Source organism: Protomyctophum parallelum, assembly GCF_964188405.1.
Source record: "Protomyctophum parallelum genome assembly, chromosome: 2".
Taxonomy (NCBI): Eukaryota; Metazoa; Chordata; class Actinopteri; order Myctophiformes; family Myctophidae; genus Protomyctophum; species Protomyctophum parallelum.
Window position 1 is genome coordinate 29,173,514 of NC_139699.1, and position 16,080 is coordinate 29,189,593.

General features: G+C 43.1%; 2 protein-coding genes and 1 long non-coding RNA gene across 7 annotated transcripts in view; 1 reads left to right on the top strand and 2 right to left on the bottom strand.

Moving 5' to 3' along the window:
• Nucleotides 1-4,290, bottom strand: part of LOC310876471 (cytochrome c oxidase subunit 5A, mitochondrial-like) — a 217,592-nt gene extending 213,302 nt beyond the window's left edge. Inside the window, exon 1 of the mRNA XM_083790014.1 lies at nt 4,279-4,290. The gene's annotated coding sequence lies outside the window, so the exon portion shown is untranslated. The remainder of the gene's footprint in view (nt 1-4,278) is intronic.
• The window catches only part of LOC310876436 (zinc finger protein 609-like), a 128,728-nt gene extending 119,023 nt beyond the window's left edge, over nt 1-9,705 (top strand). For 4 of the 5 annotated variants that reach the window (XM_083789972.1, XM_083789974.1, XM_083789973.1 and 1 more), the window contains 3 exons: nt 1,405-1,854; nt 2,561-2,642; nt 9,231-9,705. In XM_083789972.1, the coding sequence (XP_083646098.1) occupies nt 1,405-1,854; nt 2,561-2,637 (527 nt within the window). In that variant the 3' untranslated portion in view covers nt 2,638-2,642; nt 9,231-9,705. The remainder of the gene's footprint in view (nt 1-1,404; nt 1,855-2,560; nt 2,643-9,230) is intronic. The other variant, XM_083789975.1, reaches the window with a different exon arrangement.
• A 622-nt stretch (nt 9,706-10,327) lies between these two features.
• On the bottom strand, nt 10,328-15,157 carry LOC310854855. The gene is made up of 3 exons (XR_014568934.1): nt 11,968-15,157; nt 11,135-11,151; nt 10,328-10,420 (listed from the first exon to the last, which is right to left on the bottom strand). It is a non-coding gene; the product is annotated as an uncharacterized lncRNA (long non-coding RNA).
• Between the last annotated feature and the right edge of the window lie 923 nt (nt 15,158-16,080).

Below are 16,080 nucleotides of genomic sequence, written 5' to 3' on the forward strand. Positions count from 1 at the left end.
TGGGCTATATTCCTCAGCCTAGTAGGAAAGTGCGTGAAAGATTTCACGTGAAATTGCACGCTGCGTTCATGATTTGAGGTTTTTTGTTAAAAACAGGCCAATCCTGCAAAATTTGAAAGCCAATGTTAAGCCAATTAGGATGGAATATGAAATATCAGACACAACCGTCTTGAGCACATGACTATGGAGATACTGTGTAACGATTTGCGGGATTTTTGGACAAAATCTGTAGGTGTACTGTGCAAAAACTTGTTTTGCACAAAGCGGCCTCCTGGTGGCGCTATAACAGGCCGTTCTGGAAATTTTGGGGCAGAGGTTCATCGTTGGCATCCAGGGAGTGTGTGTGCAAAATGTGGCATCGACCGGGTTAACGGTCCAATCTTTGCCAATCAGGATGGAATATGGGAAATGGTGCAGATCCGTGTTGATGGCACGCATGCACAATCCACCTGTTGGTGGCGCTATAACAGGGCAATGTGAAATGGGTGGGCTATATTCCTCAGCCTAGTAGGAAAGTGCGTGAAAGATTTCACGTGAAATTGCACGCTGCGTTCATGATTTGAGGTTTTTTGTTAAAAACAGGCCAATCCTGCAAAATTTGAAAGCCAATGTTAAGCCAATTAGGATGGAATATGAAATATCAGACACAACCGTCTTGAGCACATGACTATGGAGATACTGTGTAACGATTTGCGGGATTTTTGGACAAAATCTGTAGGTGTACTGTGCAAAAACTTGTTTTGCACAAAGCGGCCTCCTGGTGGCGCTATAACAGGCCGTTCTGGAAATTTTGGGGCAGAGGTTCATCGTTGGCATCCAGGGAGTGTGTGTGCAAAATGTGGCATCGACCGGGTTAACGGTGGCCGAGATTAGCTTGTCACGGACGGACGGACGGACGGACGGACGGACGGACACACGGACACACGGACGGACGGACGGAGTGCAAAACATACTCTCTCCCCATGCCTTCGGCCTGGTGGAGACAATTAAAGCGTGACTCATTCTCTTGTAGCCTGCGATGAGAATAGAATTTCCCTGTGGGATAACAAAGGTATACAGACGCTAAATAGTCTCTGGAAAGTACACTCATATTTTAGAAATCAGCTAAACTACAATGCATCAAGGCTTTTATTGGGAAGGTATTATTCGTCCGGTTTGAGGGAAAGGATGTTCTGGTTTAGAAGGTTACGGCCTGATGACTACAAAACAATGACTGCAACATGACGTAACGATATCATCTGCTCCCGACCGGATCACACAGAAATGTAGTAACACAGGACCAGGCTTTCCTCAGAGGTGGAAAGCCTGGTGATGCCGTGCTACAGGAATCTCTTGTATCCTAACTATCTCCCCCATCCCGCCTCAGGTTCTCTAACCCTAACCATCTCCCCCATCCCGCCACAGGGTCCTACCTCCCGGCGGGCTACCCGTTCTCCCCGTACGGAGCCAAAGTATCCGGGGGCGAGGACGCCGGTGAGAAGTCCCGCGTCGCCAGCCCCAACGTCCCCAAATCCGCCTCGTCGGACTCCAAAGCCCTGGACGTCCTCCATCAGCACGCCAGCCAGTACAAGAGCAGCAGCAAGTCCCCTACGGTGGCACCGGGGGGCGACAAAACCTCCCACGACCCACGGGAGAGAGACAGGGAGAGAGACAGAGAGAGAGAGCAGGAGAGAGAGAGGTGTGGAGGAGGAGGAGCAGGAGGAGGAGGAGGAGAGCGGGATCAGCGGGAAAGGGAGCGAGAGAGAGAGAGGGAGAGAGACGTGGATCGGCCGCGCTCCTCGCCATCCCAACGCATCATGACCTCACACCATCACATGGGTTACCCTCTGACCTATGACCTGTCCTACGCCACAGGTTAGTGATCACATGGGTTACCCATAGTTATATATAATACTAGAGACCGGACCCGGAGCAATTTTCAATAGAAGTTGCTCGGTGGCGTTTTGAAGACCGACAAAGTCTTCCGGGCAGTACCCCTCGAGCGGCGATATGATTGGTTGGCTCCTATCATAGTGCCCCTCACGCTGTTCATGTAGTATCTCTACGCCACGTCCTACGTCACAAATTAATTTGTGAATTTAACACATGTATACAGGATACAGCGCTGTTATTTTTTATCGTAATGTGGGCTTCACTGCTGGAGTTTTTCCACTAACCTGACCTAATGAATCACCCGGCAGTCAACGTAGCTCCCTTTCGCGATCGTCCACCTTAAAATTGCGCATTCGTTTCTCATAATGTCGAGACATATTCCAAAACTGCCATCCAAAACAAAGAAGCGACCACAGAGCCACACGGAGGACGCCATGATTCACCGTTGGAATGCATTGTGCTTCGATTTCCCAGAATCCCTGAGCAGGATGTAATTTGTGTATAGATGTGACTGGACTTAATTTAACGGACTAAACTTATATTAAAATAAAACACTCTTACTCTTACTTATGCCAGTGTGCCAGTTAGCACCCTCCCCTGTGCCACTTTTGGCACCTGTGCCTATGGTTGTCTACGCCCTGATATACACAAATCAGATGTACAGAATATGATTTGCAACCAACCACAGGTCTCTCTTCATCACCAGCTATCGTTGCCAGTCAGCAAGCAGCAGCCCCCTCCCTCTACCCCCCCGCGCGGAGGTGAGAACGGTAAGAAACCCCCGACAGTTGCAGAGAGCAGCAAAATACACATAACACACACACACACACACACCGAGAGATAGCACAATGCTAATGAGAGACCAGAGAAACACTGAGAGATAGCACAAGATTTTCCTACATGAGCTTGACAATGCTGCTCCGTTAAAGGAGACTAGGACTAAACAGAGAACCCAACCCTGGATAAATAAAAATATTTTGAATACCATTCACCTGAGAAATAAAACACTATATAAGTTCAAAAAATCTAAATTGCCTGGTGATTTCAAGGAATATAAAATTCTTAGAAATAAGGTACAGAGAATGGTAATCGAGGCAAAACAGGACTATTTTAAGACTAAAATTGAGGAGCATAAGAATGATCCGAAAAAGCTGTGGTCAACCCTAAAACCTTTAGGGACCCAGGAAAATCCCAAAATAAAACAAAGTAGCATAGGCTTAGAGGTAAATGGGTCTATAACATATGATAAAGCTACAGTTGCATGTAGATTCAATGAATTCTTCACAAACATAGCAAATACATTGGTGCAGAAACTTCCTGCTGCTACTAATAAGTTTGGTGATCCACAGGGGATCAACAGCTATTACCAGCAAATGGGGGTCCAGTCTGATGCTTTCTCCCTGAGTAAAGTAACAGAGGAAGAGGTACTGACAAAACTCAAAGCCCTAAAACTTGGAAAGGCAGCGGGTCATGACAACATCCCGGCCAGATTTCTAGTTGATGCAGCTGAAGTTATTGCTCCCTGCATAACCTACCTAACCAATTTATCAATTGAACAAGGCCACTTTCCCAGTCTATTTAAATTGGCAAGAGTTGTACCCTTGTACAAAAAGGGAACCAAATCGGATCCCGGAAATTATCGACCTATATCCATTTTATGTTCCGTCTCAAAGGTTGTGGAACGGATTATACATGAGCAAATTAATAATTATTTGACAACACACAACCTCTTGTTTGATTTGCAATCGGGCTTTAGAAAGTCCCACTCCACCGACACCTGTTTGCTTTATCTAACAGATTATATTAGTCTAGAGGTGGATAAAGGGAAATACTGTGGCATGGTGATGTTGGACCTCCAGAAGGCATTTGACACGGTGAACTACGACATTCTTTTGAATAAACTTAAGGCTTTGGGTTTTGACAGTGTATCACTTCAGTGGGTGAGGTCCTACTTGATGGGAAGGAAACAGGTGGTAGACATGAATGGCACCCTGTCCTCGCCGCTAACTCTATCAAGTGGGGTCCCCCAGGGGAGCATTTTAGGTCCACTTTTCTTTTTATTATATGTGACCAGTGCCAGTGATTTCAACCACAAGTCGGCACAGTTGATATACAGTTATAGCTGAATTTAAAATTCATTTCTTTTTTTGGTGGTTTTCGTTTTTAGCCACATTAACACAGTTAGAATGTTAAAGAATGTTTTTATTCCATCAGAAAGTCGTTTTAGTGTCATTAAGTCGTTGTAATTGCGTAAACAAGTCACTATGTTTAATGATTTAACCATTGAGTTAAGCAATGCTAACCAATGCTAATCAGAAAATCACCTTTACTTTCAAAGTATGCAAATTCCGCTAAAATTCCGCTTTTTGTACACAATCGTTTTTGAAGATAATACTAGTCTTTCACTAACTGGCTAACAGAAATAGCAGAGAAAGAAGTATTAACAGTCGTATTTTGTAAAAAGTGTGCTTATTTTCGGTCCTCCTAAAGCTAATTCATGCTAATGTTTTAGCTAGGGGCACTGGTCATCACAACAATGGAACATGGCTTCTTATTTCCAATAGCAGAGAAGAAGAAGAAGAAGACTCTAGCATGTATTGTAAACATTGAAACATTGTCACCATAACGTGGTTATTATTAGTTACTTTGGAACGTACCTGCCATGACAATTAAGGTCATAATAACGCAGATCACATCGATATGTAATATAGCGCGATATGTACTTGTTTTAGCTACAGGATTGATATCAATATAATGCTAAATGTAGCTAAAAAGCTATCGCGGGGTTGCCAGGTTCTGAGAAATAAGCAACCCAGTATATGAAAACAAGCCCAAAATAAGCGAAAATAGCCGATCTACAAGCCTTTAACAATACAAATCTTGTCCCTGGATCCTGGCATACATTATTTTTTGCAGACAAATAATAATAACAGGCTACTATAGCTATTTTATTTGTAAGCTACTCATCTGGAACATTTACAAAGGCCTGATCTAATAAGGGTCCACTTGGTTACCAACTCTCTATAATCAACTACACTTTAAAAACAAGCCCAAATAATCAACTACACTTTATTTTTGTCAAATACATTTTTAGTAACAGGTTATAAATTATTATAAAAGTAGGCCTATGCATTATTTTTCTTTAGAAACAAGGCCAACTAATTATAATAAGCAGACATGGCAACACTGCTGGTTGAATAATGGAGGAATGAAGGGAAAACAGCGCCCCCTAAAGTCATAGATCACTGCTGAAATCTTAGATGGGCAAATTCTTTACTTTGAGGTTTCCAATTCAACAAGTTTCAAATGGTCACATCTTCTTCATTTCCCCCCCAATTTCAATGAGCAATACATCATATGAAAGGTTACAGTGTGCAGTTTCATAATATGTAAAAAACTGAAAAATGACCATGGCCCCCTTGTATATTAAATCACTGGCACTGGTCACATATGTCAATGATATGAAGTCAGCCGTTGACTGCAACTTACTTCTTTTTGCGGATGATTCAGCACTGGTAGTCTCTCATAAGGAGAAAGCAGAGGTTGAAAAGCTACTTAGTGCTGAACTCCTTAAAGTCAGTGTCTGGCTATCAGACAACAAACTATCTCTCCATCTTGGTAAAACTGAGTCCATTCTCTTTGGGTCAAATTATAAACTAAAGAAGTCTCCTGGGTTTAAAATAGTGGTGGGGGACTTGGAAGTGGCAGCCAAGGAATCCATTACTTACCTGGGGTGCATTTTGGACAACAAGCTCTCGGGAGAAAATATGGCACAAAAAGTAGTTTCAAAGGTAAGCCAAAGAACAAATTGCTTAGCTAGAATATCTAGCCTTTTAGATTCAAACACCCTAAAGATCCTGGCTGGGGCTCTTGTACAATGTCAATTTGACTATGCCTGTACATCTTGGTATACTGGCATTTCTATGACCCTCAAGAAGAAACTCCAGACCTCTCAAAATAAACTGGTTAGAGTGATCCTGAAGTTGCATCCTAGAACTCACCTTCTCCCTGCCCACTTCACCAGTCTGGGGCAGCTTAAAGTGGAGGAGAGAGTATCCCAATTTAAAATGTGTCTAGTTCACAGGATTAGAAATAATTTAGCACCCAAATATTTCAGTGACTATTTTGCAACGGTTAGTGATACTCACAGGCACTACACCAGAGGGAGCCCTACTGATTTTAAACCCTGCCTTTTTCATAACAATATGGGAAAAACATCATTCCTGTACTCGGCAGCAGTTCAGTGGAATGGCTTGCCTTCCAGCCTCAAGGTGACCAGTTCCTTTGATATTTTTAAATCCACATTAAAAAGATGGTTGGTCGAAAATATAGTGTAGAATAGATAAATGGCACAAATGAAAAAACATTAATAAAAGTAAGGGGGAAAAAAGAAAATAAATTCAGTTTTATTGGTCAGTTTATATGAATTTTGTCCTGTTTTTTGTTTTATGTTTGTTTTTTGCCTCCTGTTTTTGTCGGTATTGTACTGTTATTGTCTGTTGCTCCCCTTCCCCTTCCCCAAGAGGACCACAATGGAAACAAGCCTAACAGCTTTCTTGTGAATTTATCCTTTTGAAATATATTTTCAATAAAGTATTCAATCAATTCAATCAATAAAAAACAATGCAAATTTGAGTCCAGAGAAACACAGAGAGGGCCTACTGTAGCACAATGCTAATGAGAGACCAATGAAACACACACACCGAGATATAGCATAATGCTAATGAGAAAGCAGCAATACACACACAACTCAATCCGGTCGTCTTAACGCACCCCTCACCAACCTTAATCCGGTCGTTTTAACACACCCCTCACCAACCTTAATCCATTCGGACCAATGCTATGTCTAACCAATGCTATGTCTAACCAAAGTATGCCTCCCGCAGCGAAACACACACCGAGATATAGCATAATGCTAATGAGAGAGCAGCGAAACACACACTGAGAGATAGCACAATGCTAATGAGAGAGCAGCGAAACACATACACCGAGATATAGCATAATGCTAGAGACCAGAGAATCACTGAGAGATAGCACAATGCTAATGGGAGACCAGAGAAAAACTGACACGTCGGAGATATAGCTAGCACAATGCTAATGAGACTAGAGAAACACAGAGAGATAGCTAGCACAATGCTAATGACCAGAGAAACACTGGCACCAACCTGCCATAGTTTAGTTTTAACCTGCCACAGGTTAGTTGTAACCGGCCACGCATGTTGGATCTGTAGTGTAGGCATAGGGAATGGACGGACCATCGCCCCCCAGAGCAGCAGCATGATTAGCGTGGCTCGGATTAATGTTTTAATATGCTTAGCTATAAACATGGCATTTTATATATTTTTATATTTTTTAATCAAATCTTGTGTGTATTGTGGATGGCTCGGATGGAATTAATAACTTTCCACGAGATATCTCGAGGATAGCACAGAATGGGTATGAATCTTCCCCTTATAGTATAACACGTTTATTTCATTTAAATCGAAGTGAATTGGTCCAGTTTCTCCCTCCATGCCATGGTTTTCAACCAGTGGTTATGGAGCAGGTTCCAGGTGGTCCCCAGCTAAATGATAGAGAGTTGGTAACCAAATGGCCCCTAATAGATCTTTCACTCTTGAGAGTGTAAAATTGTACAGTCTCAAGAGTAAAATTATTGTTAAACATCAGCATTACTGGCCCAGGCCGTAGCGTAACGGTCTGGGCACCGGACTGGTGATCCAGTCGCGGTGTGCCGCGGGTTCGACTCCCGAACCTGACACGGCCTTTACCGCATGTCATCCCCCCATCTCTCTCCCGTTTCCTGTCAGCCTACTATCTGTCCCTTAAAAAATCAATAAAAGGCGTAAGCCACAAAAAAATATCTTAAAAAAAAAAACCATCAGCATTACTTAATTTACAAGAAGTCTACACAATTAGAGAATGTAGAAGAATTCTTATTTTGATCAACGTTCGCCTGTTATCTCCTAATGGTACGAACATCAATACTGCATGGAATTGTGGCCAATATCATATTCAACGATAACAGTATTCTTTAGTTTTGGGTTTGCAAAGCTAAATCTCATCAAATGGTGGTCCGTGGCTCAAATGCAGAAAAGATAATAGTGGGCCTTGATATGGAAAAGGTTGAAAAGCACTGTTCTATGCTTGTTGATGCTGCAGTCTCTCTTCGGAGAAGAAAACAGCTTAGCCAAACAGTCGTTTTGCTGCAGCGCAGCATTTAGGCCCCTCAGCCATCCATGCCTAAGCAGGTCGCATGAGGACAAGTGGATCACTCTGTTCATAATAGAGACACAGTGAGATCTCGTGGAAAGCACAGCAGACTCTGCTGACCTCTAGTGGCCTAACCCTGTTACTTTACCCCTGAAAATGCTTACTGCATTTTGCCTACGAATGGCAAGTGGAAATATAGAGCTTATAATAAGACATAAAATAGAAACATTTTCCACGCACGCACACATGCATGCACACACACACACCACCCCACACACACACACACACACACACACACACACACACACACACACACACACAACGTAGCTAGTAAGTGGAATAGAAGTAAAAGTATTGAAAACTGGACATACTCAAGTAAAGTATTAAATAGGTCTTCCTGAAATTACAGTATGTAAGTAAAGTGAGTGTGATGGTGACATGTTATGTGATTTTTCTTTTGCATTACTTTGCCTAAATGATTTAGAAACATGCTAGCAACGTCCTACTGTACGTTCGTCATTCCAGCTAACTGCCGAACCTGAATTTAGCCGGCTCCAACTAAGTACTATGGGGTATGCCAGAGACAAATGATGATGAAGGTCTCTATCCTTTCAGATTTAAGCAATATTACATGATAGGGTGTTCTTTATCGTCATTAATGCACGCTGCAGGGCGAGTTCTGAAAGGCAGAGCCGAAGTGCATTAATGACGTGTAATATTGCAATTATACAACAGTTAAAATATCATATTTTATTTTGTAATTATTTTATTCCAGATGTAGCCACTACGACCACAAATGTCCAAAGAACCTTGCTAGCCTAGCAACATATTCGACTGCACTATGGGATGTCTTTGTTTTGATTATGGTTTAAGCACGGCTAGAAAGCTGTTTCAACCAATCAGATTGCTTTCTCGAAACGACCTCTTGTATAGTGATAGGCGTTGAATACAATTTTGACACCAGTGTTAATTATGTTGACTAAAAGACTAAAATGTTGATGTTATCTCGACTAAGACTAGACTAAGACAATTCCAGGTGAAAATGGACTAATGGTGTGCTATTCAAAAGACTAAGACTAAATCAGAATTTTGCTGTCTACTGTAATTGAACACCGTTTGACCCCCATGTTGTTTCCTTGTCATCACAGGGAACCGTGACCAACGCACCGCGTCCACGCTGCGATGTGACTGGCTCACATGAGAAGACTCCTCCCCCCTAGGGGCGTCGACCTATCAGACATCAGTTGAATGGTGTTTCCGTGTCGTTAACGGTCTGCTCTGGCTGCAGATCGTTCCACCTCGTTACTCCCCTTTTCGTTGTCAAATGACCCGAACTCTCCTAAAACCCCTTTACGGTAAGAGTGACTGATGCTGTACAAGCCACAGGTTCAAAGCCATGACTCTGCCCCGATGATTTAGTCTTTGCACTGTCGACAAATGCAATGCAAAAAGAGACCGACGGACTGCCTGAACAGCTGTTGTCGTTTTGTTTTTTTTCTCCTGTTTTGGGGCGGGGGGGTTCTTTCGGACTACATTGTTTTGTTTTGTCTTGCGCAGAAGGAAAGTGGCACAGGATTTGCTTTTGTTTTTTGTTTGTTCGTTTTTTTAGTTTTTAGTTTTTGGGGGGGGTGTTGGGAGGCGGCGGCTGGCGGGGGGGGGGGGGGAGTCGTCGAAAAAAACTAAAATGACTGACAAAAAAACTGTATGTCTATATGGCTGGTCGTACTTTGTTCAGAGACGTTAAGATGGCCGCTGCTGTCTTCAGAGATGTTAAGATGGCCGCTGCTTTCTTCAGAGAGAGAGCCTGAGAATGAAGGTTTCATTTTACCGTTGTCCGTCCTCGGTGATCCCTCCGTTCTCGTTTCAGGGATGATGTCATGTTTTTCTTTTTTTTCCTTTTTTGTGAAGGGACCGCGTACACCTCAATGGAGAATATACACTATTCATGTTTTTGGTTTTTCTCACATGTCTCTTTCGTTCGTTTGTTTGTTCGTTCATTCATTCCTTCCTTCCTTCCTTCCTTCCTAGGATCCTTCCTTCCTTCCTTCCTTCCTTCCTTCCTCCCTCTCTTCCCTCTCACTTCTTTCCCTCTTTCTTTCTCTCTTTCTTTTTTTCTTTCTTTCTTTCTTCAGTTCCATATCAATGTCAGCTTTTCAATGTGTACCCTGCATTGGTATCAATGTGTACCCTGCATTGGTATCAATGTGTACCCTGCATTGGTATCAATGTGTACCCTGCATTGGTATCAATGTGTACCCTGCATTGGTATCAATGTGTACCCTGCATTGGTATCAATGTGTACCCTGCATTGGTATCAATGTGCACCCTGCGTCGGTACCTTCACTGTGTCGGTACCTTCACTGTGTCGCTACCTTCACTGTGTCGGTACCTTCACTGTGTCGGTACCTTCACTGTGTCGGTACCTTCACTGTGTCGGTACCTTCACTGTGTCGCTACCTTCACTGTGTCGGTACCTTCACTGTGTCGGTACCTTCACTGTGTCGGTACCTTCACTGCATCGCTACCTTCACTGTGTCGCTACCTTCACTGTGTCGGTACCTTCACTGTGTCGCTACCTACACTGTGTCGCTACCTTCACTGTGTCGCTACCTTCACTGTGTCGGTACCTTCACTGTGTCGGTACCTTCACTGTGTCGCTACCTACACTGTGTCGCTACCTTCACTGTGTCGCTACCTTCACTGTGTCGGTACCTTCACTGTGTCGGTACCTTCACTGCATCGCTACCTTCACTGCGTCGCTACCTTCACTGTGTCGCTACCTTCACTGTGTCGGTACCTTCACTGTGTCGCTACCTACACTGTGTCGCTACCTTCACTGTGTCGCTACCTTCACTGTGTCGGTACCTTCACTGTGTCGGTACCTTCACTGTGTCGCTACCTTCACTGTGTCGGTACCTTCACTGTGTCGCTACCTACACTGTGTCGCTACCTTCACTGTGTCGCTACCTACACTGTGTCGCTACCTTCACTGTGTCGGTACCTACACTGTGTCGCTACCTACACTGTGTCGCTACCTTCACTGTGTCGCTACCTACACTGTGTCGCTACCTTCACTGTGTCGGTACCTTCACTGTGTCGCTACCTTCACTGTGTCGGTACCTTCACTGCATCGCTACCTTCACTGCGTCGCTACCTTCACTGTGTCGCTACCTTCACTGTGTCGGTACCTTCACTGTGTCGCTACCTACACTGTGTCGCTACCTTCACTGTGTCGCTACCTTCACTGTGTCGGTACCTTCACTGTGTCGGTACCTTCACTGTGTCGCTACCTTCACTGTGTCGGTACCTTCACTGTGTCGCTACCTACACTGTGTCGCTACCTTCACTGTGTCGCTACCTACACTGTGTCGCTACCTTCACTGTGTCGGTACCTACACTGTGTCGCTACCTACACTGTGTCGCTACCTTCACTGTGTCGCTACCTACACTGTGTCGCTACCTTCACTGTGTCGGTACCTTCACTGTGTCGCTACCTTCACTGTGTCGGTACCTTCACTGTGTCGCTACCTTCACTGTGTCGGTACCTTCACTGTGTCGCTACCTACACTGTGTCGCTACCTTCACTGTGTCGGTACCTACACTGTGTCGGTACCTTCACTGTGTCGCTACCTACACTGTGTCGCTACCTTCACTGTGTCGCCACCTACACTGTGTCGCTACCTTCACTGTGTCGGTACCTACACTGTGTCGGTACCTTCACTGTGTCGCTACCTTCACTGTGTCGCTACCTACACTGTGTCGGTACCTTCACTGTGTCGGTACCTTCACTGTGTCGCTACCTTCACTGTGTCGCTACCTTCACTGTGTCGCTACCTACACTGTGTCGGTACCTTCACTGTGTCGGTACCTTCACTGTGTCGGTACCTTCACTGTGTCGGTACCTTCCCATACACTGAAATGACCACGTCTATCCTCACACTCACTCTAACATATGCTCACTTAGCCCAGCTGTCACCATGGTCGCCGATCTGTGATTGGCTAGGGATTATTACACAACCTCCAGTGTCATTGGTTTGTTTATACCAGTGGTTTTTAACCAGTGGTCAGGGGGACCACCAGTGGTCCCTGATGGGGTTCCAGGTGGTCTCCAGCGAAATGATGATGAGTCGGTAACCAAATGGACCCTTACAGCTTAGTTTGGTTTCATTTTACACTCTCAATGACTCTCGATAAGCCTGACCGATAGGGTGCTTGTTATCAATAAAAATGTACTAGCTCCATCCCTACTTATGACTGGTACTGTACTTTGTACAAAGATCCCGTCTCACCCAATCAGCCAAAAAAAGCACTTCTTTGTTGCCTGTCTTTTGTGGCCATTCACTGTGGTGGTTCAGTTCAGATCTAAGGTATAGCTCTCTCTAGTTAAATTTAACAAAGTCTAGTCGTCTCGTCACTATGCACCATGTATGAAATGCTCTCACCAGGACCCAGTGACTATGTTCATGGACTTGCAGTAAAATGGCCTCCTCTTCTAAACTTTAAATACCCGTTCACTTCTATCCAACCTCAGGGCCTTGAGTGATTTTCTTTGGTTAAAATAAGTGTTAAAAAGCTCAATATTGTGATAGTCCTCATTGCTATAGAATTTTTGTTCAGTTAACAGGAGTCTCCAATGTCTCTCCAACTTTTTATTAAACAGAAAATGCATTTTCAGGTCGGGATAACAATTGTGATGGAGAACACAATCAGGATACAGATTAAACAAGTGGAATTGTAAGTGATGACACCAAGAAATGAGCAGACAAAATGGAACTGGAACACTATAAAAATTAAGCTCATAAATAGCTATTCATGATCTTAACTCTGTCCTGATTGGCTAACATTTTGTCACCTACCTGGAAATGTATTTTCTGTTTATTACAGAGCATGGAGAGGCTGTTACTGAACAAAAACTATACCAATGGATAACAAAAACCTTTTGTTTTAACCAAAAGATATGACTTACACTACCTTTTAGTGAAAATGTATTGCCGCAAGGTCTCTGTTGTTTATTATGCGTGTTGAGAAAGCACAATGAGTAAAAGTAAAAAAGTACTCTGTGTGCTCTGCTGTGTGTATTTGGTCACGAGACGGCGTTTCATCGCTAGGCGGTTGTTGGCGTTTATTCCTAGTCCTGATTGTTCCTGTCATTGACTGCCAATGCATGGACATGAGAGTGTGTGTATCACAACAAGACAAGTATGTGTTCTTCTGTCTTCAAATGACATGCTCTTTCAAATTTCGTTTGATTTGATTGTTTTTTTGGGGGGGGGGTTTATGTCCACATAGTAATTTATAGTGTAATTTTATCTCTGAGGTCAGGTTAGAAGTTTAGCTTCATTACTCATGTTTTAGTAATGGACTCTTAACGTGTGAGTTGTCTCGTTGCTTCTCCACGCGGATCTCAAATTCAGATGTCCCTGAATATGACCAGTTTGTATGTCCCTGATTATGACTGTTTTTTATTTCCTCTTTTTTTTTTCTTTAAGAAAGGTGGCCTGACATGAAAAAAAAATCTGAATGTGACGGTATTTTTATTTGTGACTAAACTATAAGGTAATCTAGGCAGCTGTGATATGTTGTCATAAAAGTCAGTGGGTTCTAGGTACCAGCTAGCAGACTGCATTACATTTAGTTTCATGGTTCTAGGTACCAGCTAGCAGACTGCATTACATTTAGTTTCATGGTTCTAGGTACCAGCTAGCAGACTGCATTACATTTAGTTTCATGGTTCTAGGTACCAGCTAGCAGACTGCATTACATTTAGTTTCATGGTTCTAGGTACCAGCTAGCAGACTGCATTACATTTAGTTTGATCCGACAACGTGGTTGTGTGACAAAGTGCATTTTGTTCTCTCTGAGAGTACAGTAGTAAAAGCGCAAGCAGTGACTCCCAATGTGGAAATCACATGTACTTAAAAAAAAGTGTATGAAAATCAACAGAAAAGTAATGTTTGCTATCAGATTATTATTATTAGGAAGTTGCTTGGCTCTGTATTTTTGCAGGACTGTGTTTGTTTTTTTTCATGGTGAAGAATATATTTATTAGCCAGCCGTACGTTGTCTCAGATCGGTGCCTATAGTTGAACATTCTCCTGTGTGAAAAATATGGAGAGACAATAAACATGATGCTCGTTTGTCCTTCTAGTTGAGCAGCATAGGGATATTTTGTCTAATCCGCGCTAATTCGTGTAAAAGCACCACATTTTGCACAGATGTAGCCCAGGGCATGCTCTAATGATTTAGCTAGGGGCGCCTGAGCTGGCGACCTTCGGGATCGCCACAGCCTATACGGTAAAAAAAAAAAAATGTCATTATGCTTTAAGTAGAATATGATTTTCTTTGTGATTCTGAATCCATTCCAAGCATTAGTTTTGCACAAAAAATAATACTACTTTGGCTAAAAATAGCATCACATTTGGGCAAGTGGCTATGGGAGAATTGTACCTCTTTTTTTAGCCCAGCACCCAACCTGTCGATGTGCGTATTCTATGTCCGCTATGGGCGAATTTAGCCCAAGGAGTGTTTTTTGTACAAAACCAATATTTGGAATGGATTCAGAATTATGAAAACCCCTTAGTTTGACACATCACATGCTGCTTAAAGCATAATGAAATTTTGAAAATGTTGCCTTATATAGGTTTTTAATGGTGGCCATATGGATTTGGCTGCTGTAACGACCCCGAAAGTCGCCAGCTCGAGCGCAAAATGTGGCGCTTTTAGACGAATTTGCACGAAATCACCCTTATCTCTCCCTATACTCCTCCACTATTCACCCTTAAATCACCCTTATCTCTCCCTATGCTCCTCCACTATTCCTTCCTCCTCCACCCAAAAAACCTGCTGTCACTCAAGAAGCCCCAAAGTACCGACCCGTTCACTCACCGGTACTTTAAGGATGTTTACAACGTTGTTCGTTTCTTTCTATGTGAGAAGACGTTCAGAACTCTTTCAGAACCCCCCCTCCCCCCTTTCAGGAGTTTATGTAAAGTGTACAAATGCCATGGTTCTGTTTTTTTTTTATACAATACTCTGTAACTTTGCCTTTGTAAATTTGGGCAGGAAAAAAAATAAATCTTTTTATGAGACAATCTGTCATCTTGAACTGTTCACTTTGCTTCTGGGTCTGTCAAATTAAGGAATGTCCCCACACACACACACACAGTGCTACGTGTTGTGAGCTTGTAGATCGGCTATTTTCAGCATGCAACCAAATGTAAAATTACTTGTCTTTTACTTAAACTGGATCTCTGGTCCACTAGTCCCTTCCTAACATTTTAGTAGGTTTTATTTGTTGACGAAATTGTCAATATATTTAGTCTTAGTTTTAGTCGTCAAACTCGTCATAGCTTATAGTTTCCATTTAGTTTCCGTCAGTGAAAAAAGGTAGTGGACGAACACTTTTCGTCTTAGTATTAGTCGACAAAATCAACACTGCTACACTCCACTTCCACAGGGCAGATAAATCAGCTTTCCAGCCAGCCTCCTGCACTCTGCCACAAGCTCTTAATACTTGGCTGGCTTTCGCTCATATAAGCAGCCTCCCAACCTCCCTCCCATGGAACAGTTGAGTTCCATGCCAGAGACTGCATTGCAAGCCTCTGACCACAAGCCTCTAAACTTTGACCTTCTCTGTTGGTGGTTTGACATTGCCAACGTTCACATCTGGCAGGCTGATTGCACAGTTCACTAATGCTCCAGAATAGTGTGCTCTAAAAACTAACCGACAGTAATGCAGCGGCAGATGGCCATTATGCCGGGGATGATTCTGTTGAGTGTACATGTGAAATGTGATTATCCTCTTTCTTATATATAAAAATGGTAAAGATGGAGTTCCGTGATTTTTGCATTTTTGTTTTTCCAGTTTTTCATGTGTTCATGAGGTGACAGTACTTCATTAGACCCCTTGGTGTGGTTGTTATGTGCAATGATGACTTCCCTTTATATTTGGGGTTTCTTCCTGGAGGCTGAAAACTTGACAGTCAAACGTGCCAATGA